We start from the raw sequence: 27,505 nt of genomic DNA, 5'->3' as shown, positions 1-27,505 counted from the left end.
TTTGTTTCAGCTTACAGGTTAGAGTTCATCTTCGAGGGAAGTCAAAGCAGAAGGTCAAGCAGGAACCTGGAGGCAGGAACTGAAACGGAGACCATGGGAGAACAGGGTTTGTGCCCAGGCTTGCTCAGCTGCCCTAGGGATGCCACCCACAATGGGACCGGCCTTCCTAAATCAACTAGCAATTAAGAAAGCACCTCACAGCTCCAGCCACAGGTGATTCTTCAGTTGAAGGTCCCTCTGCCCGCTACTCTAGTTTGTGTCTAACTGTTACAGGAAGGGCTAACAGGTCTGAGCATGGCAAACATGGTGCCAGCAGGTCTTCCCTCTCCTCTTCCCCCTCTAAACTGTTAGATTACATCCCTAAAGCTAGCCACCAAGATCTATTCCCTTATTTGACCACTTCCTTATGCCCGACTAAAACACCAAGGTCCAACTATCAAAATTCATTATTTGGCTATACTGACTGACCTGTCCAATCAGAGCTTACCAACTCATCCCAACACAGACTTCCCCTTTTCTCCTTAACCACTGCTGCAGCTGGGCACTGGTGGCACATGCCTTTAATCCCAGCAGAGACAGAGGCAGGCAAATATTATTAGTTGGGGGCCAGCCTGGTCTACAGAACAAGTTCCAGGACAGCCAGGGCTACACAGGGAAACCCTGTCTTGAAAAACCAAAACCAAAAAATCACTCCTGCACAGACACTTGCTACTGTCTTTGCCTGAGGATCCAGAGGGAGCCCCCTCCAATCTCCCCCAACCTCACACCCGCTCCCCCCCCCCCCGCCTCCTGTCCCTCTGGGCAATGCTCCTTGGTGCTGAGAATCTGGTGTCTGGGTGTGTTCTGCGTCGACTCAGAAGCCCCTGCACAACAGATGCCTTCAACTGTGTTTGTGGCTATCCATGTCTCTTAATTTATCTTCCCATGGCTTGAAGCTTGATAGTTATAGACATGTTACATTTCCAGAGAGTGTTTTCTTAGAAAACGGTTTCATCATTATGTAACGCCCCCTTTTAACTATTAACCGATATTACAATCATTTCTTTTTTACTGAAAAAAAAAGAATTATTTTATTACTTTATGCGTATACGGGTATTTTGTCTGAATGTAAGTCTATGTACCACATGTGTGATGGCTGGTGCCGTGGAGACCAAGAGAGGGTCAGGTTGCCCTGGAGCTGCCAAGTGGGTGCTTGGAACTGAGCCCAAATCCTTGGCAGAACAGCCAGTACCCTGTCAGGTCCCAAAGAAACCTGGTACAAATCTCACTCAGGACCTGTGGCTCCTCCCACCACTCTTCACACACACACCGCCCCTGGGCATGCCCCCCGCCCCCGGGCATGCCCTCCCCCCAGTTTCTGAGTTCTCTATCAACTGCAGTCTCTCTTGGCTTCTTGGCTCCTCTCTTGGTGCACCACCTCCACCTCTTAGGGCCGCTCAGTCAGGACCCTTCCAGATACCTCTGGCTGAACTCTTCCCTCATATCTACGATAAAACCTTTCTCAACCAGACCTAGCATCAGCCATGTCCTCATTTTCATTCATTAACCTCTGAGTCATCTCTCCTGGCCCTTAATTAAAATTTTTTGCATTTGTGTATGTGTGCTCATGCACATGCATGCTTGTGTGTGTGTCTCTGTGTGTGTGTGTCAGAAGATAACTTTCAGGAGTCCTGGGGATCAAACCAGACATCAGATTCGACAGAAGTCCTTTTATTAGCTGAGCCGTCTTGCCAGTCCCAATTGAACTTATTTTATTTAGTGTTTGATGGTGTATTTTCCCTAGTCTTTTACTTTTAGCCCACTGTAGGATTTTTGGAACTAGCATATAGTTGCATTCTGTTTGAATTGGAATGTGCAGGTAGGTGACTTATTTCTGTCACTGCATTTGTAACTCCTGTTACTGTTTTCCAGAATTGTTCAGGTTCATTTGAATGTTCTTTAGTATTCTTTTTTTTCCTTCCCAAAACAGGGTTTCTCTGTGTCCTGGCTGTCCTGAAACTCTCTTTGTTGACCAGGTTGAACTCACTGAGATCTACCTGACTCTGCCTCCCAAGTGCTGGGATTAAAGGCTTATGCCACCACTGCCCAGCTCCATTTTTTTTTTAAAGATTTAAATGGTGGAGGTGGGTCTTGTATTAATCTGTTGCTTTTATTGGTTAATTAATAAAGAAACTGCCTAGGCCCATTTGATAGGCCAACCCTTAGGTGGGTGGAGTAGACAGAAGAGAATGCTGGGAGAAAGAAGCCTAGTCAGTGAGTCGCCATGATTCTCCCACTCCAGACAGACACAGGTTAAGATCTTTTTTGGTAAGCCAGCTCATGGTGTTACACAGAATATTAGAAATGGGTTAGATCAATATGTAAGAGCTAGCCAATAAGAGATTGGAACTAATGGGCTAGGCAGTGTTCAAAAGAATACAGTTTCCGTGTAATTAATTCGGGTAAAGCCGTGCGGGCGGCCGGGCGCCAGGAACACAGCCCCGCGGCTTCATATTATTTCGGGGCATAAGCTAGCCATGTGGGCGGCCGGGTGCCGGGGACGCAGCCCTGCCGCTCCTATTTCTACAACTTTTCTTACTTTTTTTTTTTTTTTTTTCTTTTTCTTTTTTGGTTTTTTGAGACAGGGTTTCTCTGTGGTTTTGGAGCCTGTCCTGGAACTAGCTCTTGTAGACCAGGCTGGTCTCGAACTCACAGAGATCCGCCTGTCTCTGCCTCCCGAGTGCTGGGATTAAAGGCGTGCACCACCACCGCCCGGCAACTTTTCTTACTTTTGACATTGGGTTGTGAGCATAGTCTTTAGTGGCTGAGCCCTTTTTCCAGCTCCTTGTTATTTAAGACAAGGTCATATTATGGAGCTCAGACTACGACATTCCTGCCTCTGTCTCCCAAGTGTCGGGATTATGACCTGTATTACTGAATACTGAAAGTAATGTATTGATTTTTTTCCACTAAATTCCTCTGTGTTATTTCAATACCTCTCTTTATACATATATTTAGTGGTTGTAGGTAGGGATCGGCATGCTTCTTCTGTGGCCAGATAATAAATATCTTGGGCTTTTTTTGTTTTTTGTTTTTTTTGTTTTTTCGAGACAGGGTTTCTCTGTGGCTTTGGAGCCTGTCCTGGAACTAGCTCTTGTAGACCAGGCTGGTCTCGAACTCACAGAGATCCGCCTACCTCTGCCTCCCGAGTGCTGGGATTAAAGGCGTGCGCCACCACCGCCCGGCAAATATCTTGGGCTTAATAGGCCCAATATCTCTCCCAACACTCAACTTTGATACTGTAATACAAAAGCAACATTAAGCAATCATCTAAATAAATGAGATATAATTATGTTAAAATTTTATTTATAAAAAGAAGCCGTGTAGGGTTGGGCAGAGAGCTCCATGTGTAAAAGTACTTGCCTTAGAACCTGAGTTTAATTCCCAGAACCTGTACTTATACAAAACAAAACAAAACAAAAGCCAATGGCCGTACAAACTTATGATCCTGTGCTGGGGAGGTGGAGACACAGGACCCCTGGGGTTCACTGGCCAGCCAGACTAGGCCACTTGGTAAGTTCCTAGCTAGTGAGTGTCACCAAAAAACAAAATCAAAAACCACGGATGGTGCCTGAGGAGCAATACCCAAAGTTGTCCTTTGACCTATACCACACATGACCACCTCCCCCAAACACACACACACACACACACACACACACACACACACACACCAGGCGAGGAAGTGGACTTCATACAGCCTAAGGAGTATGGTTTACCAAGTCGTCTAGGGATTCCAGAGACAAACTTATCACTATCTCCTTAGAATTTGTTTATCACCTTAGTGAACTATGGAGGTATGCTACCATCACACAGGTCCCTTTATCTTCTTTTTTGCTGTAGTTTTTTAGAAGCAGGGTTTCTCTGTGTAGCCCTGGCTATCCTGGAACTCAACTCTGCAGACCAGGCTGGCCTCGAATTCAGAGATCCGCTGGGCTTAAATGTGTGTGCCGCCACTGCCTGGCACCTTCTTTTATGGTTAGCTGACACACCTATTTCTAAGAAGGACAAGAATAAAATACTACAGCCGGGCGGTGGTGGCGCACGCCTTTAATCCCAGCACTCGGGAGGCAGAGGCAGGCGGATCTCTGTGAGTTCGAGACCAGCCTGGTCTACAAGAGCTAGTTCCAGGACAGGCTCCAAAACCACAGAGAAACCCTGTCTCGAAAAACGAAAAAAAAAAAAAAAAAAAGAAAAATAAAATACTACAAATAATGAAACTCCACAGACTGAAGATTAATGCTGAGTTCTAGGGAAGATTACAATCAAGTAGTTTATTCTAGGCCCATGGATGTAACCTTAAGAGTTTGCCTAGCATGACGAAAGCTCTGGCTCAACTTCTAGTACCACAAGAAAAAAAAGGTAAAAATCACATTTTGAGGTAAGCGTACAGCGAGAGAAGTGGGTGGGGAAGGAAACTGGTTGGTTTTGAAGCAGGGTCTCCATATAGGCCAGGCTGTGTAACCAATTCTAGACTTGTACTCAAGACCCCTACCCCAGTCCTGGGAGTGCGGAATGTAGGTGCTCCCTCTACAGGTGTGAGTGACGGTGCATGTTTGTGTGCACACATCCTTGCACCATGCTGTACTGCCATGGTCTCCAGCGACAGCCTAGGGAAATCAAATCTGCAGGAGAGGCTCTAGGGCAGAGCCATTTCAGTCTGCCTCGCACACAGCTCACGTTCAGGCTGCTTTTGAGTCCAGGTCTGGCAACAATAAAGGAGAAAGCTACGATGGAATACTGAACCTAGGTTCTCTCTGCTAACACTTTCCTGAGACCCTCATACTTGGTCCATGCATTCCACCTGTGAGTGTGACCTGCCTGGCAGGGATGAGGACACCAAAGAGACCTTTGGGTCCCCTGTTTTGGCTATCAATTGAAAAAATGGACACCCTCTGTAAACTTTTTCCTTTCTTTTTCTCTCTCTTCAGGACAGGGTTTCTCTGTGTAACAGCCCTGACTGTCCTGGAACTCCCTTGGTAGACAAGGCTGGCCTCGAACTCAGAGATCTGCCTGCCTCCCAGGTTTCCCCATAAACTTCATGCTGGTAAGGAGAATTCGAGAGACTAACCCAGCCAGAAGGGAGACTGCTTTCCTGGAAAGAGATTCACAACTTGTCAGACCACAGAAGAGACAGTGGTGATCTGACCACACGCTGTCCTAGACTGCTTAGATAGGTGTTTCTCTGGCCCTCCACTCAAACCTTAATCTCACTGGACAGGGCAGGGCACTGGGTCTCTTTGTCCCTTTTCCTTGTGTGGCCACACTGAATAAGCCTTTTTTCTCTTCCACTATGAATTTAGTTCTTTTAACTAGCTTACTCAGTACAGCTGCTAAGCCTGCCTTGCTGGAGCACAGGCTGGGCTTCTAAGTCCAATAATGGGCACAACAGAATGACAGAGTGATGAGCCTACTGACCCCAAAGATAGATGTATTCATTCATTCATTCATTTTTGGTTTTTTTGAGACAGGGTTTCTCTGTGTATCTTTGATGCCTGTCCTGGAATTCGCTCTGTAGACCATACTGGCCTCGAACTCACAAAGATCTGCCTGCCTCTGCCTCCTGAGTGCTGGGATTAAAGGCATGCACCACCACTGCCCGGCAGATGTATTTAATTTTAAGTCTATGGGTATTTTGCCTGCATGTATGTCTGTGCACCATGTGCACGCAGTACCCACAGTGGCCAGAAGAAGGGAACTGGAGTTACAGGGGGTTGTTAGATGCTATGTGGATGCTGGAAACCAAACCTGGGTCCTTGGCAAAAGCAACAAGTGGTTTTAACCACCAAACCATTGCTCCAGCTCCAGAAAATAGATTCAGGCAAAAAGAGACCAAAAAAAAAAAAAAAATCACCCCAAACTCCAATGCCTAGAGTGCCTAATTTAACACACACATTTCTACTACCTCAGGCTTTTCAGTCAATATTTACCAACAGTCTGACAAAAAACAAACATCAATGACAACAAAAAGCCACCCTGTATATCCTGCCCCACATATCTCAGATTTAGTCAAGCAGAAGGTACAGGCTAACACTCCTGTATCCAGGAACCGGCCCTGCTCTTCTTCCTAGCATGATGCCTTCCTCATCATAAGTTCACTTCTACCCCAGCTTTTAGTTGGTATCAAAGCCATGTCCTTGTTAGGTTTCTTTTTAACCCCAGGCAAGATGTGGCTTTCCCTGTCAACAGCTTTTCAGCTCATCCAACACTTCTTAGCTCACAAACCTTCAGTTTATAACCACACACTTGAGAACATCAGAAGACAAGCTCTGTCTTGCTCATGCTCCGTATCCTCAGATTAACCTTTGCTTATCCCTCCCGATGGCGGCTGGGCTTTTACCTGTCCTCCAGAGCCCTCAATACCAGGTCACAGTCAGTCCACGTTGCCATTCATCTGGGCAAGAGGACTTCATACCCAGAACTTCCCAGCTTAGACCTGATCTAGAGATTCTTACATATTTAGTGCATGTGGACATGTGTAGGCATGTTCATATCAAGTACACGTGTGTATAAAGTCAGAGAATAACTTGAGGGAGGTTTCCCCACTAAGCCATCTCAAAGTCCCTTTTAAACTTACAGGAATTGGCACAAGAATTTTTGTTTTTGAGACAGGGTTTCTCTAGGTAGACCTGGTTGCCCTTGAACTCACTCTGTAGACCAGGCTGGTCTTGAACTCAGAGGTCTGCCTGCCTCTGCCTCCAGAGTGTTGGGATTAGAGGCATGTGCTACAATCATCTGGCTATTGCTATATTTTAAATGTATGTTGAGGTCTGCCTGCCTCTGCCTCCTAAGTGCTGGTATTAGAGCTGTGTGCTACTACTGCCTGGCTTGCACAGGGATTTTGCAGCTGGAGGTCCACAGAAATACTGCCTTTGGTAGGCAATTTACATCATGGCTACCAAGGCTCCCTGCTTTCTGCCAGGACACCCTGTGTAAAAAGCCTCCCCCCCTCCTCAGGCATAGGCTGCATGACTCAGTGGTGGAAATGATCTGTTGTCATTCTTGGTGACTTCATCCTGCTGGTGCAGTCTTTCTGGTTCTTGCAATGATGGTGAGGGCTACCTGAGTGGCCAGTAACCATTGCTCAGTGCCCTGATAACACCCATGAGGTGATTCCTGCTGACCACTGAGTCAGAAGCAAGTCAACCACATTTGAGAGAACCATGGCCTTACTGAATACTCTTTCCTTTTGTGGGAAGGGGGGATTGAACTCATCCAGGCAAGTGCACCACCAGTGAGTTACACTCAGCCCAATGGCTCACACCTAAAATGTAGCCTTGTGAGAAACCTTGAAGTGAGAACTCAGTTCAGCTCTACCCAGATTCTTACCATAACATCAAACACAATATGCTGGGGATTTGTCACAGGGACTTGCTATACAGTTCTGGGTAGCCTGGAACTCTGTAGCCCAGGCTGGCTTCAGACTTGCAGCAACTCTACCTCAGCATCACAAATGTTGGGATTGCAGGCGTGCACTACTGTGCCCAGCTAGCAGGCTGCCTTAAGCCTCTAGTTCAGGCTGATTTGTTGCAGAGCAGCAGTGCTTGAATTTATATACATACCTGAACTCTCTTCTACCCACCGATGTTAGACTAAGTTCACCTAAGTAGAAAAAACTTTCCCTACCACTATGAGTTTTAGTAGCCTTTTTTCCCCCTAAGATTTATTATGTACAGTGTTCAGCTTCCATGTACACCTGCAGGCCAGAAGAGGGCACCAGATCTCATTACAGATGGTTGTGAGCCATCATGTCGTTGCTGGGAATTGAACTCAGGACATCCTGAAGAGCAGCCTGTGCTGTTGCTTGGGAGCCATCTCTCCAGCCCCTTTAGTAGCCTTCTTATGTATGGATTTCATGGGATTTTCTTGAGTTCTTTTTACTGTGGATATGTGTACATCTGTGTATGGGTATGTTCAAGGGAATGCAGATGCCAATCAAATCTCAAGTTAGAGATAGTTGTAAGCCATTTACTTTGGAGGCTGGGAATACAAGTAGGGTTCAGTGCAAGAGAAGTATGTATTTTTTTTTAAATATTTATTTATTTATTATGTATACACTATTCTGTCTGTGTGTGTGTGTCTGTGGGCACCAAACCTCATTACAGATGGTTGTGAGCCACCACGTGGTTGCTGGGAATTGAACTCATGACCTTTGGAAGAGCAGGCAATGCTCTTAACCGCTGAGCCATCTCTCCAGCCCAGAAGTATGTACTCTTAACAACTGAGCCATCTCTCCAGCCTCTGTGGATGTCTGATCTCTAACGCATTCAATAAATAGTACACAGAGCGTCTCTGCTAAGTAGCAAGATCCCATAGGTATGTATGATGGTGCACGCCTGTAATCCCAGCACTTACAGGAAGACCAGGAATTCAAGGTCACCTTCAGCTACACAGTTATGTTCTGGGCCAAAACTGGGCTACATGAAACCCTGGCTCCAAAAACCAAAACAAACTAAACTGAGCAGAGGTTGGGCTGGGGAGTAATCTCCAAACCACAGAGTAGAAGCAGAGCTAAGGATGAAAAAGCCCATGCAAACCCACTACTCTGTGAGCTAATTCCTATTTTATTTTTAAAATTTCAAGGTTTTTAGGGTTTGGCGAGATGACTCCCAAGCAACAGCACAGGCTGCTCTTGCAGAGGACCCAGGTTTGATACCCAGCATCCACATGGTAGCTCAGAACCTTAAGTAAATCCTGTTCCAGATCTGATGCCCTCTGCAGCCCCCGCCCCCTTGATACACAGACACACATGCAAAAACTTTTATACATTAAAAATTTAAAACTACAAATATAACAAGCAAAGGAAAAAGACTAGGCATGGTCTAATCTGTACCTACCATTTGCCTTCAAGAACTTCTGTTTTACACACACACACACGGGGATACCTGCAGTGGTTAGTCCTCTTATTCCATGCGGGGTCCAGGGATCAAACTTTTTTTTTTTATTTCAAGTCAGGTTCTGTGTAGCCCTAGCTGTCCTGGAACTAGCTCTTATAGACCAGGCTGGCCTCAAAGTCACTGAGATCCACCTGCCTCTTCCTCCCAAGTGCTGGGATTAAAGGTGTGTGCCACCACCGCCCAGCGTGAACTCATGGTTTTATCAGACCTGGAGGCAAGAGACCCTTATATGTTGAGCCCTCTTTTCCAGCTCAAGGGAATGGGTACTTACGACACAGGGTGGTAGCACTAGGGATCAAAATCACGGTCTTGGGAGCAGTAGGTAAATACCCTAGCAAGGAGCTATACAGCCCCAGCTCTTGTATTTTTTTTTTTTTTTTGAGGACCTTAACATGTAGCTCAGACTAGCTTTGAACTTGAGAGCTTCCTGCCTCAGCCTCCCAAGCTGGAAAAAGGATATACCATTGCACCTGCCTGGCTTCACCTGCTAAGTCTGAGAGTCTGGGAGGTCAGAGGGCAGCCTTAGGTGACAGGTGTCATCTGAAAGTGGTTTCTTGGAAGATCTCCTCCTCCTCCCCCGCGAATGCCCGCTAGCTGCCCACGAGTTCCAGGGTAGTCTTCAGGGCCCACCTCCCAGAAGCACTGGGTTGCAGTCACCCCCGCCATCCCAGGGTCTACAGTGGATTCTGTGTGTCTGAACCCAGTCCCTCAAGCTTGCAGAGCAGAGATGTTATCCACTCAGCCATGTCTCCCTCTAGCCTCTGGCACACTCATTTGGCATGTTTCATGTATGTGAACTCTGAACTTTCATGACTTAGGGCTGCAGCACAGGAGGGGTCAGTACATGTGAGTATTTGGGTAGGTGGCATGCTTGTTTAGGACTCCATGTACCCTGAGCACATGGAATCCTCAACCTTTGAACAAATTTCATGATTAAAAACCAAGCCCTCAAGAGGCATAATGACACACCTTTAATTCAGCACCTGGGAGGCAGAGGCAAGGAGATCTCTGTGAATTTGAGGCCAGGCTGGTCTACAGAGATCCAAAGGCAGCCAGGGCTACACAGAGGAATGCTGTCTCAACACAACAGAACAAAAAGAAACGAACAAAACTGAGCCCTCACTCTGCCTAGCAATCATTTCCCTTCCCTTATGATTTAAAACAGGAGCTCTCAGTGCCGCAAATCCACGCTGCACTATTGTGTCCTGAGGGACAGGAATGGTGCGTCGTGTGTCGTGCCCGCACCCCCCCACCCCCGGCAGTTCAAAGCTATCTTGGCACTTCAGACTGTTAATGTTGAATGAAGAAGCAGTGGTCTGGAACCGGTCTCCACGAAAGGAGACAACTAAGTTCCAAGGGAAAAGCCGGGGCATGGGTAGGGGTCAGAGGACAGGCTCAGAACACCAGAAACTGGCACCTTCCGTACACTACAGGGTCTGGAACAAAAAAGGTTTATTTCAGAAGCAAGAGAGTCAAGCAGCTTGCTTATCTAGGGCAAAGCTGAGAAACCAAGAGTGGTAAACACACGGAATCCCAGCACTCAGCTGGAGGCAGGAGGATCCTAAACTCAAGGCCATTCAAGGCTAGCCTGAAATGCACAAGACCTGTCTCAATAATAACTACCCCTAAACAAACAAAAAACAAAAGGACTTTGCCCCTACTGTCTGGCCCAATGACTGCTAGTTTAAGCAGTTAAGAGCAATTTGTCTGTAGTCAGGCAGGATGACACCTGTCTGTATTCTTAGCATTCTGGGGACGGAGGCAGGTGGATCTCTGTGAGTCTAGGCCAGCCTGCTCAACACAGGAGTTCCAGGACAGCCAGGGCTACATACATAGATGCTGTCCAAAACAGAAAAGGAAATTCGTTCTAAATCCCCAGCTAGAGAACAGCCCAGGCCCAGTTACCTAGACCCACTAGGCTCTTCAAAGACAGCATCTTCAACTGCACCCCCACCTCTAGGAAGCAAGCAGCGCTTCTAGGCCGACCTCCTGCCATACTTCTTGGGAAACAAAAGGGCCAAAGACCAACAAAGCTAATAGTTTTATGTGTTTTCAATGTGAAAATTCAAGTTCACTACCAACACCTCCCCTTGTGATTCTGAGGTGAAAGGAACAGACTGCACTGCAGGTCCGTGAGCGTAGGGACAGTGGTGGTCAGTCTGCAGCCTCACTGTCAGGACATGGTGGTGCTCAGTACCTACACTGCGGGTCCTTGGGCGTAGGGACAGTGGCGGTCAGTCCTCAGCTCCACTGTTAGGACATGGTGGTGCTCAGTAGGCGCCCATTACTTCTGAGCATGGGCTGAGGTAGGAGCAACCTGCCCAGGGTCTGCCTCCCGGCTGCTAGCCAGGAGTCTGCAAACAGTATCTGGTTCCTTTCACTTTCCAGCACTCGGCTTTAGAGGGGCTGGGGATTAGTCTTCTCCCTGTTAACAAACATCAAAGACAGAAGAGGCCCAGTTCCCGGCATTTTTGTACACAGATTTCTCATAGATTTATTTCTGTGTCATGTTATATATAGACCTATTCATATATTCCTTTTTTAAAATATACAATCTATATTCTCTTCCCCACCAAAATCACAAGAAGAGATATAAATCTTTCCAGGATTTCCATTGGGTTTCCTAAGATGATTAGTTAACAAAGAACCATTTCTTAACATCTCAAAAATAGCTGTTCTCAGGCTCTAGGGTCGCTGAAGCAGTACTCCCAGACCCAAGGAGACAAGGGAGGACAAGAAACAACTGTAGTGTGATGGGTTCTGGGACCAAAGCGTCAGCCACTCCCAGAACTCTAAGGCTGGGATGAAGGTGGAGGACACCCTTCCCCATGGCTTTTCAGATGCAGCCCAATAGGCACAGGGAGGGAGGAGGAACTGCAGATTAGGCATGCAGGGGTAGGCGTGGTAGAGAACACCTGTGGGTGGTGAGGAGCCAGCACTCTCCATAGGCCTGCCAACCTGCTCAATGACATGGGAAATGGGCACCAACAGTGTGAGTGAAGATGACAGCAAGCGTGGCAGGAAGAGGAAATGGAACACAGAAGTACCAACCAAACGTGACCTGTACTGGCCTTCTCCCTATAGAGGATGTGGCTTATGCTTGGGGGTGGAGGAGATGAAAAGTCATGAGCTAGGATTATCAGCTGGCCAGGGGCACAGGAAGGCTCTCTGAGGACTCCTAAGGGGTAGGCAGGTAGGCAGCTGGGACCCCACATTCCCAGGGAAGAAACAAGTCCTTTCAGTTCGACTTGGACCAAATCTTGGCGCTCCCTCGGAGTCTGGCAAGGGGAAGAGAGAGAGAGGGGATGCAAAGGGTCCCCTAATTCCTGGAGGACATCCCCACTCCCAACCCCATGCAAATGACTAAAGCAAGTGGAGCAGCCAGGCTGAGGTCCCCAAGGTAAGAGTGAGGTACCCAGAAACAAGCGGCTCCCCGCACGGGCTCACCCCTTGCCCTTTGAGGCTTTCTTGCTGGGCTGGCGCTGGTTGGTGCCAGGAGCTGGTTCTCTCAGCTCTGTCAGGTGCTGCTCAGGATCCTGAGAAGTAGCCGCAGCAGCTGCTGCTGTTGTAACTTTAATGGTTTTTTTAAGGTTGGCAACCTATCAGGATGAAAGGAATGGGGATAGCAAAGCAGGTTCCAGAGCCTGACAGGTCCTGATTGTCCACATCCCAGCCCCTGTGCACAAGTCAGGAGTCCCTGCCTGCTTACCTCACTCTCGATCTGCTGCTTCAGGCCCAGCTGCTGCTCCTTGTGCTGGTTGGCACGGCTGACTTGCTCCTCAATGCCGGACAGCACAACCTCACAGCCCACGCACCTGTGGGAACCATGGCAGATGAAAGGTGTCAGCAGAAGAGGGCTGAGATCACAAGACTCAATAACGAAACTCAAGAGCAAGCCTCTGAGGGGGACTCGAAACCCTGGCCTAAGCTGGGAGCCCTCACCAGGGCACCTGGGGAGCAGCTCCTACAGATTCTCATCAGCAAAAACCCTGGAGTTGGATAAGAAAGTTGAGTGATACATACAACGTGGGTGGGACCGGGGGTGTTGGAGAAATGGCTCAGTGATAAAGAACATGTATTGTTCTTCCAGAGAACCTGCGTCGATTCCCAGCACCCACACCGGGTGACTCACAACCACCAATTCCAGGGGATCCGACACCTCTGGCCCTGTGAGCACCTGCACTCATCTGCACACCCACCCCTCTACTACACACACACACACACACAGCTAAAAATGACAAACTAAAATTCAAACAACAAAAAGATGAGGGTAGGAACCACACACGAAACAGGAGTGCCAGCCACGGTGGTATGCAACAGTGCATGCTTGTAATCTCAATACTGGGAAGAAGAGGCAGAGGATTTTGGAATACACAGTGAGATCATAATACATTTAAACAGGGATACAAAAAAAGAAAAGGAGACAGAGACCCATAACCCATGGTGCTATGTGCCATTGTACTAAATTCAGCCTATGACAGCGATAAGCCTCCCATTAAGAAACCTCAAGAGCACCACTCCCATTCCCTTCCCCAATTACTGCCGCAACAATCCTGCCTCTTAGCACCCAGCATCCCTGTCAAGCTTGTTCCCTCGGAAGCCTCTGGAGGAAAGTACTGGTCTCTTTCTCTACTCTTGGGCTAACCCTCCGCAGCCCAGCCCTGCGCTCTCCTTGTATAAGGAAGCAGTCAAGGCCTGACAAGTTCTCACCACTCCTGCAGGGTTCGGGCAATGGCACTGAGGTCCTGGCGCTGGATGTCCCGCCCAATACTGTAGTCAACCTCTAGCCGCTGATTGCGCTGATCCAGGGAGCCACGAAGGACATCGGCATACACAGCCTCAATCACAAGGTCTTCCAGTTGGCGCACGTTCCGAAGGGCAAGAGCCTCAAGCAACACTGCATATGGGATGCACTGGGGCCAGGAGCAGAGAGGGTTCAAAAGCAGAGAAGGTCTTTCCATAATCCTCTCCTCTTTTCCCCACTTGCCCCACAAGGCCAAGTCCCACCTGCCTTCATCTCCTATCCTTAAACTATTTCCTAGAAAAAGTTAGTTCTAAAGCAAGACGTGGTACCATCCCAAGAACATCAGCAGAAAAGAATACCCTTTTTTCTTTCTTTTCTTTTCTGGTATTTTGACACAGGTTCTCATGCTACAGCCCAGGCTGGCTTGGAACTCACTATGTAGTCCAGGCTAGACTTGATGTCACACTAATCCTTCTGCCTCAGCCTCCTAAGTGCTCAGGTGACATGAGATACGACACCAGACTCAAAAAAGACCCTCTTCAACACATGACAGATGCTCTACTAGCCCTCACCTCCTACAGCACAGCAAGAGTATGACATCTTCCTGGTGCCATTTCTTTGGCAGCAGCTAAGGGTATTGTATTACATCAGAGGATCATAGGAGGGGTCTGGAGTTACTGTGCTTAGCACACAGACTTAGTCAAGGCATCCACAACTATGAGCCTGACTCCAGCAAAAATCACCACGGCTCAATTCTAGTGAGCAAGCGGAAGAGATAACTAGGGACACATGACGTACTGTGACAAAAGGCTGCGACCACAGGGATACTTATGAGATACACACGTCTTAGTTTAGCAAACAGAAGCCTGGTGCTTGCTTCACGGAGGAAGAACCCCATCTCCAGCTCTGAGCCCTAGAACTCTATATGGCAATAAACAGGACAGTGTCCTGGTGGCTAGTTTGACACCAAACACAAGAGATGATAACTTAGAACTCAGGTCCACACTGAGAGACTATCACCCCTAACTGACTGCAGTAATGGAGAATTGGTACTGACCGAGCCAGAGGGAGGTCAATGGCTCTCCCAGGAACAGACAATAGGATGGCAGGCTTCAGGACTGTCACTTACCTTGACTTTGGCAGCCAGAGTGACAACTGAGAGATGTCGAAGCTTATTTTTCTGAGCCTCGGTAAGTGGGGGAAGATTCCTGGCTTCAGCTAGGAAAGGAACAGAAGCCCAGAAGTCTCATTATTAGCAGTTTCTTCCAAGTTTTCTGCACCATCACGATCTTAGGCTGCCCGGCTCACTTATGGCATCTAAGTAGGGCACCCCAGGAGTTTCTTCCAGGTCTCTCCAGAAGCCACCCTTCTCCTGCCCCCACAGCATGACGGCTCCAGCCCCTAGTTACCTAAGTAGTCAGCATAGGTCCCATAGGCAAACACTGTCAGCAGCCGGAAGGTGGAGGCAAAGTCGCTCTCTGCCAACTGCAAGAACATAAGGGAAGTGACAGGAAGGACCTATTTTGAACTCAACTTGTTGACCCCATCCTTCCAAAAAACCTATCCTGGTCCACCAAGAGGCTTTCTCTACGTCTTCAAACATACACCCTTGCTCTACAGGCTCACTCTCTTCTACCTCTAGCCCTTCGACATGCTACACATTGAATTCTTACTCTAAATCAGGGTTGAAACATTCAGTGTTCAGAGGATCACCTGCAGACATCAGACATTGTAAATTACTCTATTTTGGCCCCCAGAGGTCACAGATTTGTGGCCTGTTTCAGACTGTCCTCAGTGAGAGGGTCATACATCATCCACTAGCGTTTCATACCGCCCCTCACTCACCCTGGCACGCCATCCCTGCAGGCTCTCACAGAACAGTACCTTTTAACAAGGCTACAGCCCCAGCATCTGCTGGCCTACAAGGATGCAGCAGAACCGTGGCCCTCGAAGTAAATGCTTGCTAAATAACCGACTTGCACATTCTTTCTACTTTTAGGAGATTTTAGACTTTCCCACATCTGTAACTGTGAGGAAAACTGCTTCTTAGGCTTTTCTTTTCTCTCTCTCTTTTTTCTCTCAAGAGACAGGGTTTCTCTGTGTAGCTTTAGTGCCTGTCCTGGAACTCGCTCTGTAGATCAGGGCTGGCCTTGAACTCACAGAGATCCACCTGCCTCTGCCTCCCAAGTGCTGGGATTGAGGCATATATCACCACCACCCGGCATAGTTTTTCCTTTTTGCAGTTCTGACAATTCAACCCATAGAGAGCCTCGCATACTACAGACAAGGCTCTTTCGCTGAGTTACATCCCTACTCCTTTTTGAGGTGAAGTCTAAGTTGCCCAGGCTGGCCTAAAATTTGTGATGCCCTTGCCTTAGCACCCTAAGTTCTGAAACGGACCCTGAGGTCCCATGCACAGTAAGTTGGCAAGCATTCTATCAGTGGAGTTATGTTCCAGCTTCTTGTCACCATTTTTAAGAGAAAACTGAGCCTTTTAATATGGTTTCTCTGATCAAGGTGGCATGATTTTTGTTTTTGTTTTGTTTATTGAGACGGGGTTTCTCTGTAAAACAGCCCAGGCCGTACTAAAACTCACTCTGTAGACCAGGCTGGCCTCGAACTCACCTTCCTCTGACTCCTGAGTGCACCACCACCACCCTGCTGGTGACATTATTAAAAGGTATCACACTGGTGGAAAAGCTGGAACTTACAAGTAGCATTCTGAATGACCTGCTCTTTTGCCTAAAAATTAAAAATCCAGCTGGGTGGTGGTGGTACATGACACTCAAGTTTGAGAAATGTTTCACGTTTTTAAATAACAAAAAAATTTAAATTCTGCACACGGCACAGGCAGGAAGATTGTCACAAGCCCCAACGTCAAGCCAGGCTGTGACTGACACTAGACTAGGGCAGTCAAGCCTTCACGGTGAAACCCCGTCTCAAAAGTGTGTGTACAGAGGGAGGGGCATTAAGTTTACAGATCCCCCCATCTCCAGAGAAGCACAGACCTTTATTTGATTGATGGTTAATTATCAGTACCCTGTTCACCTGCGTAGTTACTGATTACAAAACAGGCCCACGCTTAGAAGAAACTTCGGGGCCAAGGTTCTCCGTGGACTCCCCACGCAAGCAACCCACCTCTCTAACATTGGGCATATCCAGCAGTTCCCCAAACACGTAGACACCAGGGGCCTCCAGCACCTGATGGATGAGTGTGGCCAGCGCTGCCCCCTTGGCCGACTTGGCCAGGAGCAGAAACTGCTCCTGGTTCTGCCCTGTCACCTTCACCTCCGCACTCATGGCGGCACCGAGGTGCGGGGCTCTAGCTTCAAGTTGTCTGGAGCTGCAAGGAAAGAGGAACGTGAAGCTAAAGGTCCCTGGGCGCTGTCAGGACCTGCTCAGCTCAAGGGCAGGGAACTGCATGCACTCCAGAGGCACCAAGCCACAAATGCACTGAGAAATCAGGTCAAGAGGTCTAAAACTCAGCTCTAGGGTTCCTTAAAGTCCGCCACACCCACCCTGTCCCCCAATCCGGGGCCTAATCCCCACCACGTGCACCCCATTGAGCCCCAAAACAGAAGAGGCGGTGAGGGAAGCGGTGGCACATGGTGTCCACCCCAACGACGACGCACCCCCAGCTCTGAACTCGTGTCCTGCACGTGCCCGCAACCACGTGACCTCACCTCCACTCTCCTCACTAGTGGCTCCACCCTCCCTTAAAGCGGCAGCCCCGGAACGGCGGGTCCGCGCCCAAGGCCGGGTCGTACCCTGGAACAGACTGCGGCGGCGGCTACCTGGAAGCCTCGTCTTCCAGCGCAAGGGGCGGGGCGGCCGCTCCGTCACCTCCGGCAGCTACTCCCAGCCTTTCCTGCGGCCTCACGCTGGGTCGCTCTAGCCGCCCGCGTCTCTGGCCAGCTTCTATGGCCGTACTTCCGCTTTCAGGAGGCGGGTTCTCGGCGGCTACGGACTGCTTCCGCTTTCCGACGGCCCGGGACGTGCGCTCTTCCGCTCTGTAGATAAGATTTGTGGGTGTCAGAGCGGTGCAAGCGGGGCGCTGAGGAAACCCCAGCTCGGGGGAGATCCTGGGTCGCGGGCCGCTCGGGTGCTGCAGGAGGGGAGAGGGAGGCACGAAGTCTCTGCGGCGACTTGAGCTTCAGTGGCAGGCGAGAAGACGCAATATATATGGAGAGAGGAGGAAAATGTGACGAAATTAGCGGTAGTTATAATTTGGGTAGTTCAACCACTAGGTTTTTTTGGAAAAAATATATATTTATTTATTATGCATACAATATTCTGTCTGTGTGCAGGCCTGAAGAGGGCACCAGACCTCATTACAGATGGTTGTGAGCCACCATGTGGTTGCTGGGATTTGAACTCAGGGCCTTTGGTAGAGCAGGCAATGCTCTTAACCGCTGAGCCATCTCTCCAGCCCCAACCACTCGTGTTTTTAAGAAAAAAAAAAAACTTTTAAAAGGTAAAGGAGCCGGGATTGGTGGCACATGCCTCCTCTCCCTGCATTTGTGAGGTAGAGGCAGCGGGATCAGGAGTTCAAAACCAGCCTCAGCTACATAGCAAGTTCCTGGGTTATGTGAAAACCTGTCTCAAATGGAAACAACAAAACCCCAAATAGTAAGGGAGTGGGGTGTATTGGTCAGGTTTTCTTTCGTTAAATTTTCAGAGTTGTACTGCGTGACCAGACTTTTGGTTATGGTTACCACATGTAGTCATTAAGTTATATTTTGAGCGTTTGAATTTCGACACACGGTTTCTCTGTAGCTTTGGAACCTGTCCTGGAACTAGCTCTTGTAGACCAGGCTGGCCTTGAACTCACAGAGATCCCCCTGCCTCTGCCTCCCGAGTGCTGGGATTAAAGGTGCGCCCCACCTCTGCCTGGCTTTCAAGTTGTTTTTGAACAGGTGGTTTGAGGCGAATCAAGCATCAGATTACTTCTCATTTCCCCTTCCTGTTGCCTTCTGTCCTAGTCCTTTTTCTTCCCTCTCTCCAACACTCTCAGATCAATATATAACCCACACTGGCCTGAAACTCACTCTGTAGCCCAGACTGCCTTTGAACCTAAGGTACTGTTTTAGCCTCCCAAGTGCTAGATTACAAACATGTAATGCCTCGCATTCTTTATGGAAGTGCTGTGATCAGACACGCATGCACTTGGATCCTGTGTTCCTTTGTCTCACAGGTTACTTAGAAAGCCTGTATCTCTAGATCTCTGACACTCTCTCAAGGTACAAGGTCATTCTATGAACTTTCTATTCTTGTGCCTTGCCTCCGGAGTGATGGGATTTACAGATGTGTACCAGTACATCTGGCTTTGCCTTCTAGGATTTCTGTAAGGATTTTGCTTGTCTTTTTTGAGACACACTCTCACTCTGTAATAGTTCTGGCTATCCTGAAATTTCCTATGTAGATGCTGGCCTGTAACTCAGGAATCCACCTGCCTTGCCTCCCGAGTGCTGGGATTAAAGGCATGCGCCACCACCCGAGATTAAGAATTTTTTTCAAGGGCTGGAGAGATGGCTCAGAGGTTAAGAGCATTGCCTGCTCTTCCAAAGGTCCTGAGTTCAATTCCCAGCAACCACATGGTGGCTCACAACCATCTGTAGAGGGGTCTGGTGCCCTCTTCTGGCCTGCAGGCATACACACAGACAGAATGTTGTATACATAATAAATAAATAAATATTTAAAAAAAATTTTTTTTCAACAGGGTCTCTCACACCGTAGCTCAAACTGGCCTTGAAATCAAAACAACTTGAGGAGGAAAGAATTAATTTGGCTTAGTGTCCAGATGAGCAGACACCATGAGGATGCTGCTTACAGACTCGCTTTCAGGGCTCACGGTCAACACTTTCTTACACACTTCCTGGACTACCCCAGTGCTGGTATCACCCACAGTGGGCTAGGCCCTACCACATAAATCATTAATCAAGAAAGTAATCCCAGGGCTAGAGAACTGATTCAGAATTTAAAAACACTTGTTCTTGGAGAAGACCCGGGTTTGATTACTAGCACCTACAGGCACCTGTAACTCTAGTTTCAGGTAATTGAATGGGCCACGAGGCACCAGACATACATGTGGTGTACATATATACACTTATGAAAAGCAAACTCAAAGTATGTAGTGTTTGGTTGGTTGGGTTTTTTTTTTTTTTTTTTTTTTTTTTTTTTTCGAGACAGGGTTTCTCTGTGTGAACAGCCCTTGCTATCCTGGAACTTGCTCTGCAGACCAGGCTGGCTTTGAACTCACACTGATCTGCCTGCCTCTGTTTCCCAAATGCTGGGATTAAAGGGAAGTAAGTAGGTTTTTTTTTTTTTTTTTGGTTTTTCGAGGCAGGGTTTCTCTAATTTTTTTAGAGGTTGTCCTGGAACTAGCTCTTGTAGACCAGGCTGGCCTCAAACTCACAGAGATCCACATACCTCTGCCTCTCAAGTGCTGGGATTAAAGGCGTGCACTACCACCACCTGGCAAGTAAGTAGTTTTTTAAAGAAAAGAACCCCACAGACTTATCTCCAGATAATATAATTTTCTTTTGAGGGTCTCACTATGTAGCTCTGACTATCCTGGAACTCATTATGTAGAGTGGGCTAATCCTCTAACTCACAGAAATCCACCTGCTTTTGCCTCCGTAGTGCTGAGATTAAAGTTGTGTAACTACACATGGGTATTACAAAAATTTTAAACTACTATTGTGATGGCTATACAGACAGATCAACTACAGTGTTTGGGTGAACGATGACGATGTGGACCAAGCAGAAGCAGCAGAAATGAATAGCCGGACTCTGAATTTAAAAGTGGAGGGATCATTATTTGCAAGTGGATTAGATGCAAGGTGTAAAAGAAAAGGGGTTTTAAGAATGATATAGGGGCTGGAGATATGGCTCAGTGGTTAAGAGCACTTTCTGTTCTTGCAGAGTTCCTGGGTTCTGTTCCCAGCACCAATATGATAGTGGAGCTGTCTAACTCCAGTTCCAGAGGGTTTTGATGCCCCCTTGCTGTAGGACAATGGTTTGTACCCTGTCACTTGTATTTTAAATAAATGGTGATTAGCCAGTAGCCAGGCAGGAAGTATGGGCGGGGCAAGGAGAAATCAGGGAAGAGGGAAGTTTCAGTCTGCAGTCGTCACCCAGACACAGAGCAAACAAGAAGTGACTGCTTCACCGAAAAAGGTACCAAGCCACATGGCAAACACAGACAAGAATTATGGGTTAATATAAGTTATAAGAGTTAATAAGAAGCCTGAGCTAATAGGCCAATCAGTTTATGATTAATGTAGACCTCTGTGTGTTTCTTTGGGACTTGATGACTGTGGGAACCAGGCAGGACAGAAACCTCTGGTCTCCACAGGCACCACGTGCACATGATGTACATATACACACTTGATGTACATACACACACGCACATGATATACATACACACATGCAGACAAAATACTAATACACATGCAGGTTTTTTTTCTTCAGGACAAGGTTTCTCTGTGTAACCTTGGCTGTCCTGGAACTTGCTCTATAGACCAGGCTGGCCTGATCCATAAAATTTTTTTAAAGATGTATTATGTATACAGTGTTCTACCTGCACACCAGAAGAGGGCACCAGATCTCATTACAGATGGTTGTGAGTAAGCATGTTGCTGGAAATTGAACTCAGGACCTCTGGAAGAGCAGCCACTGCTCTTAACCTCTGAGTGTGTGTGTGTGTGTGTGTGTGTGTGTGTGTAACAGCCTAGCTGTTCAGGAACTTATTTGGTAGATCAGGCTGGCTTAAATCTTATAGATCAACTTGCCTCTGCCTCCAAGTTCTGGGATTTAAAGCATTTACTACCACATCAACCTAAAACCTTAAAAGGAAAATGACATTACAGTCAGAATTACACCTATAAATCCAAGAGTTGGGAGACTGAAAAAGGATTACAAGTTCAGGAAAAAAAAATCCAAAATAATAACGTAAAAGTCAATTGTACAAAATTTTTAAATTGTGCCTCATGGGCTGGAGAGGTGGTTCAGCCATTAAAGGTTAGGCCAACAACTAAAAAGACAGAGTGCAGATCATTTAAATTTTATAAAAAAAATTTCCAGAAATATTTTGATAAAATCAAACAAAGATCAAATTAGATTAGAAACTATTGTAAGTCAGCATCACTTATTAACTGATACCAAAGCTATCAGCAAAATATGAATCCTGAAGTGTGAAAACTGGAGGGTATCAGGACTGTCTTGAAGCCAGACATGACGACTCATGGTTATCATACCCACATTCATCAAGGTAGGATTGTTCTGAGTTCATGGCCAGCCTACAGTGTGAGATGATGTCTCAAACTCTTTGAAAAAGAAGGGACAATGTGGGATTCCCGTCTGTATGCTGTGATACCGTTGGTTAATAAAGAAGCTACTTTGGACCTATTGCAGCACAAAATAGAGTAAGTGGGAATTCCAAGCAGATAGGGGAGGAGAAAGTAGGCGGAGTCAGAGAGAAGCCAGGTAGCCACTTCAGAAGACACTGGATGGAACCTTACCAGTAGGCCACAACCATGTGGTGATACACAGATTAATAGAAATGTGTTAATTTAAGATATAAGAGCTAGCCAATAAGAAGTGTGAGCTAATAGGCCAAGCAGTACTGTAATAATACAGCTTCTGTGTCATTTTTCTGGGTCTGGGTGGCCAGGAACAAACGAGCAGCCTCCGTCTACAAAGGTACATGGAAATAGAAGGTCAAGAATATTTTAAACTTACATTTACTTGTGTATGTGTGAGTGCACATGTACCACAATGGATTTGTACAAGTTAGACAACAGCTTTCAGTAGTTGGTTCTCTCCTTCCACCATGTAGGTTAGACTCAACTCATCAGGCTTGGCACCAAGTGCCTTTACCCACTGAGCCATCTCACTTGTTCCCAAGGCGATATTCTGAAAGAGGACCAAGATATAAACACTAGCTTTATCAGATACCAAAGCATTTACTATGACATACAAGACCGTAGTATAGTTCTGTGGTAGACTACATGCTTAACATATGTGAGGCCCTAGTTCAATCTCCAGTAAAAAGAGAAAGCATTGCTGGGTGGTGGTGGTACATACCTTCAATCCCAACACTCAGGAGGCTAATGTAGTCTACAGAGCCAATTCTGGGACAGTCAGGGCTACACAGAGAGACCATGTCTCGAAAACAACAACAGGGGCTGGAGAGATGGCTCAGAGGTTAAGAGCACTGGCTGCTCTTCCAGAGGTTCTGAGTTCAATTCCCAGCAACCACATGGTGGCTCACAACCATCTGTACTGAAATCTGGCGCCCTCTGGCGTGTGGGCAACATCGAGGCAGAATGTTGTATACATAATAAATAAATAATAATTAAAAAAAGAAAGCAACAACAATAAAAGAAAGCATACTATTTATATTCATAAAGACAGATGGACACTGGATCATAGTAGCCCAGATCAGATCCACAAATATAGATGACTTTGTGACTCTTTGCCCTTTTGTGCAGAAAAGAAATAACGTACTTCTCACTGATTCTGAGAACTGGATATATATGAGAAAGATAAAATTGAATCCTTACCACAAATCTATTCCCAGTCCATTATAGAGTAAATATAAAAGGTTTTAGGATATAATTTAGAAGAATATACCCATGAATTCAAGACAGAGAAGTATTTACTTTTGCTCTTTGAAACAGGTTATCTCTATCTGTAGTCCTTCCTGGCCTGGAATCCTCTGGCCCTCTGCCTCTGCTCTGGATTCTAGTCTGGTATATAATGCAAGCAAGGAGCATTTAATACTCATTCCAACTATTAGGTGAAAAGATTGATACATTTGGCAACATTTGTTCATCAAAAGACAAGCCACCAGATGAGGATATAGGTCAGTTAGTAGAGTGTTTGCCTAATATTTACAAAGCACTGGGATCAATCCCTGGTACCCATAAACCGTTTGGTGGTACAAGCCTGTAATCCCAGCACTCAGGAGACTGGGATGGGAGGATCGTCTTGGGATACCTAGTGTTTGAGGCCAGCTGGACTATGCATGACCCTGTCTAAGGAGGACCACCACTGTGAAGAAGAATCTGGGACTAGGGAGATGGCCCAGCCACACACGCATGTATTGACTATCAATTCCCGGTACCCACGTAAAACAATGCTGGGCACAAGCGCATGTATTGACTTTATCAATTCCCGGTACCCACATAAAACAATGCTGGGCACAGTAGCATGGATTCGTAACCCTAGTTTTGGAGATGGAGACAGGGAGATCCCTGGAGTTCCCTGACCAGTTAGGGTTAGCAGAACTGGCAAGCCTTAGCCCAATGAGAGACCCCTTCTCAAAACAGGTGGATGGCTCCTGAGGGGTGACACCCAAGGTTGTTTTCTGGCAGGCACATACGCATACACAGAGAGACATGGCTAACAACAAGATGTGATCAGGATGAGGCCCCAGGTCCAATCCCCCGTACTGCAAAGAGAAAGGAAAGATAATGCTTCAGTATACTTATCCTTATTTAAAGATGTGTCCAGGATGCATAAAGAACCACACAGGAACAAGAAAAACAAAACCGAAAGCCTTAACAATAAAGTTACAAATGTGAACTAGAGGTTTGAACCAACACTTCACAAAAGAAATCTGCAAGGTCAACAAACAGGAGAAAACTTCCTCAATTTCATTTGCAGTGATGGAAATGCAAATTCCCGCCACAATAAGTAGCATTGTCCATACCAGAGCTGCTAAAATTAAAGCCTGGAAATACCAAATGTTGATTGGGACACAACAAAGAGACTCATCTACACAGATAATGAGATGACTGGCGGTTAAACGTTCTGTTTTTCAACATAACTGTCCCAGATTGCCCTCAAATTTAGTTGTTTCCTGACTCAGAGCTACACAGTGAGACCTGTGACAGAAATTCATGACGATCTGGCACCAGAGGGTCAGCAAGTAACTGCTAGCCATGACCCCCGCTGGACCATACCCGACCTAACTCCTGTGTTATCACACAGCCCTAATCCATCCTTTGTGTTACTATACCTTTTGTTGCCCTATGTGAATCTTTTTTTTTTTTTTTTAAGATTTATTTATTATGTATACAACATTCTGCCTCCATGTATGCTTGCATGCCAGAAGAGGGCACCAGATCTCATTACAGATGGCTGTGAGCCACCATGTGGTTGCTGGGAATTGAACTCAGGACCTCTGGAAGAGCAGTCATTGCTCTTAACCTCTGAGCCATCTCTCCAGCCCGCCCTATGTGAATCTTGTCTGAGAGTTTCCCATGGATACAAAGCCTATGCAAAACTAGGTCAGAGGAAACCCAGAAAACCAAGGTACCTCATGAATCAGGTATTTGCACCTGGCATTGTGTTTTTGGAAACTTCAGTTTGTTTTGATATGGAAATCCACTAGCTAAAGTGTAAACATGACACTTTATTTTAAAATTGCTATAGGGCGGGGCTGGAGAGATGGCTCAGTGGTTAAGAGCATTGCCTGCTCTTCCATAGGTCCTGAGTTCAATTCCCGGCAACCACATGGTGGCTCACAACCATCTGTAATAAGGTCTGGTGCCCTCTTCTGGCCTTCAGGCATACACGCAGGAAGAATATTGTATACATAATAAATAAATAAATAAATATTTTTAAAAAAAATTGCTATAGGGCTAAGGGAAAGGACTTCAGTCTACAGAGACTGGGGACCCCTGTGGCTGCAAAGGCTAAGTTCATTCTCAAGGTGTCTCTGAGTCTCATTCCATGGACCTGTGTGAACCCACACACCTGCGCTGCATTACCTATGACAGAGAGACTATATACATATATATATAAAGAAAGTAATTTTTATAAAAGTAATTTTTATAAAAGTCATTATACTGCCCCCTACTGGTGAGGAATGAGACATATAACTGGGTGGGATGCCGTCTTTTTTTTTTTTTTTTTTTTTGGTTTTTCGAGACAGGGTTTCTCTGTGGCTTTGGAGCCTGTCCTGGAACTAGCTCTTGTAGACCAGGCTGGTCTCAAACTCACAGAGATCCGCCTGTCTCTGCCTCCCGAGTGCTGGGATTAAAGGCGTGCGCCACCACCGCCCGGCGGATGTCGTCTTTTGAACTACATTCAAAGCTGTTTTCATATGGAGATCACACAATGTGGGTACTCTTACTCTCCCTCTAAGTCCTCACTGTATTTTATGCTTTGCTAGCTTTATAGTTCTGTCTTACATTAAAAATAAGAACGGCCTTAAAAGCATTTGATTCAGTGCTGGAAAGAAAGCTCAGCAGTTAAGAACACGTATTACTCTCGCAGAGGACCAGAGTTTAGTTCCTGGCACCTACATCGGCTGGCTCACAACTGCCGGTTCCAAGGGATCTGACGCCCTCTACTGACTTCTGCAGGCACCTGCATGCATGTGGCACAAATAAATTCAGGCAGAGCCGGGCGGTGGTGGCGCACGCCTTTAATCCCAGCACTCGGGAGGCAGAGGCAGGCGGATCTCTGTGAGTTCGAGACCAGCCTGGTCTACAGCGCTAGTTCCAGGACAGGCTCCAAAACCACAGAGAACCCCTGTCTCGAAAAACAAAAAACAAAAAAAAAAAAAAAAAAAAAAAATTCAGGCAGATACACACATATACACATAAATAAAAAGTAAACACAAATCTTTAAAAAAGAAGAAATAAACTAAAAAAAAAACATTGAATACCCCTACATGACAGAAGTTGTAGCAAATTAAAACAGTCTTCCTTAATTTGTAGTAAACATTATATTCATTGTTCATTTATATTTTGAGGTAGGAACTCATGTGGTCTAGACTGGCCTTGAACTTTGTTTTAGTTTTTCGAGACAAGGTTTCTATAGGCACTCTGAAATGTATGGGTATACATACATATAAATAAACAAATTGTACAAAACAAAGAAGTCCTATATCAATGGAAAGATAACCCAAATCCATAATAGGAAATTTCAATATCAAAAAGAAGTGGTTATGAGCATTGGTGGCACATGTCTTTAATCCCAGCACTTGGAAGGCAGAGGCAGGCAGATCTCTGTGAGTTTGATGCCAGCCTGGTCTACAGAGCTAGTTCCAGGACAGTTAGGGCTACTCAGAGAAATCCTGTCTCAAAAACAGACAGACAAGCAAGCAGCCGTATGTAGGGACTGGGAACATAGCCCAGTCAGGAGAGTGCTAGCAGAGTGCAACCCCCAGCTTTGAATAGAGCCTAGACTCTTATCCAATGCTAATAATCCCAGCACTCAGGAAGTAGAGCAGAGAATCAGAAATTCAAGGTCATCCTCAGCTACTTAGTGAATTCTTGGCCAGCCTTGAATATTTGAGACCCTTTCTCAAACAAGCAATCAGGGACTGGGGGACCAGCTCAGTTGGTAGTGTTTGCCATGCAAATATGAGGCCCTAAGTTGGGTTCTCCACTACCCAGGGGAACTAGTCTAGCTAGGAGGTACACATTTGCAATCTCATGCTGAGGCAGCAGAGGCAGCATTCCTGGTGTTGAGATAATGGTGCCAGAGGGGCATTTGCAGCATCCCATAGCAGGCTAGGCACAAGCCCCAGCGGGTGACAGAATACGCCATTCAGAGAGAATGTGAGTGTGAAGTTTATTGAGAAGAAGGTGTTGGGAGGGTAACATGGAGGGAGGGAAGGGAGAGACACAGTGGGAGAGAGGGAGGGTGGAGAGAGAAGAGAGGTAAGGGAGCAAGTGTGTGTGGGGGGAGAGAGGCAGAAACTTGCCTCTTCAGAAGAATGGCAGGGAAGGAGGGGGGAGGGAGGAGAGAGAGAGAAAGAGAGGGAAGGAGGGAGGGAGAGGAAGGGAAGGAGGGAGGGAGGGAGGGA

At 46.7% G+C, this 27,505-nt stretch overlaps 1 protein-coding gene across 4 annotated transcripts in view; it reads right to left on the bottom strand.

Annotated features, from left to right (window-relative positions):
- Positions 1-10,194: 10,194 nt before the first annotated feature.
- The window catches only part of Cops7a (COP9 signalosome subunit 7A), a 35,896-nt gene continuing 18,585 nt past the window's right edge, over positions 10,195-27,505 (bottom strand). Inside the window, exons 2-9 of one of the 4 annotated variants that reach the window (XM_057770346.1) lie at positions 17,472-17,687; positions 16,816-17,020; positions 15,087-15,162; positions 14,807-14,895; positions 13,644-13,846; positions 12,643-12,748; positions 12,381-12,532; positions 10,195-11,358 (exon numbers count right to left, since the gene is read on the bottom strand). In XM_057770346.1, the coding sequence (XP_057626329.1) occupies positions 11,331-11,358; positions 12,381-12,532; positions 12,643-12,748; positions 13,644-13,846; positions 14,807-14,895; positions 15,087-15,162; positions 16,816-17,020; positions 17,472-17,687 (1,075 nt within the window). In that variant the 3' untranslated portion in view covers positions 10,195-11,330. The other 3 variants (XM_057770337.1, XM_057770356.1, XM_057770363.1) reach the window with 3 other exon arrangements.

Source organism: Chionomys nivalis, chromosome 1 (genome assembly GCF_950005125.1).
Source record: "Chionomys nivalis chromosome 1, mChiNiv1.1, whole genome shotgun sequence".
Taxonomy (NCBI): domain Eukaryota; kingdom Metazoa; phylum Chordata; class Mammalia; order Rodentia; family Cricetidae; genus Chionomys; species Chionomys nivalis.
Note: the sequence above shows the minus strand (reverse complement) of the source record. Positions and strands in the feature narration are given on the sequence as shown.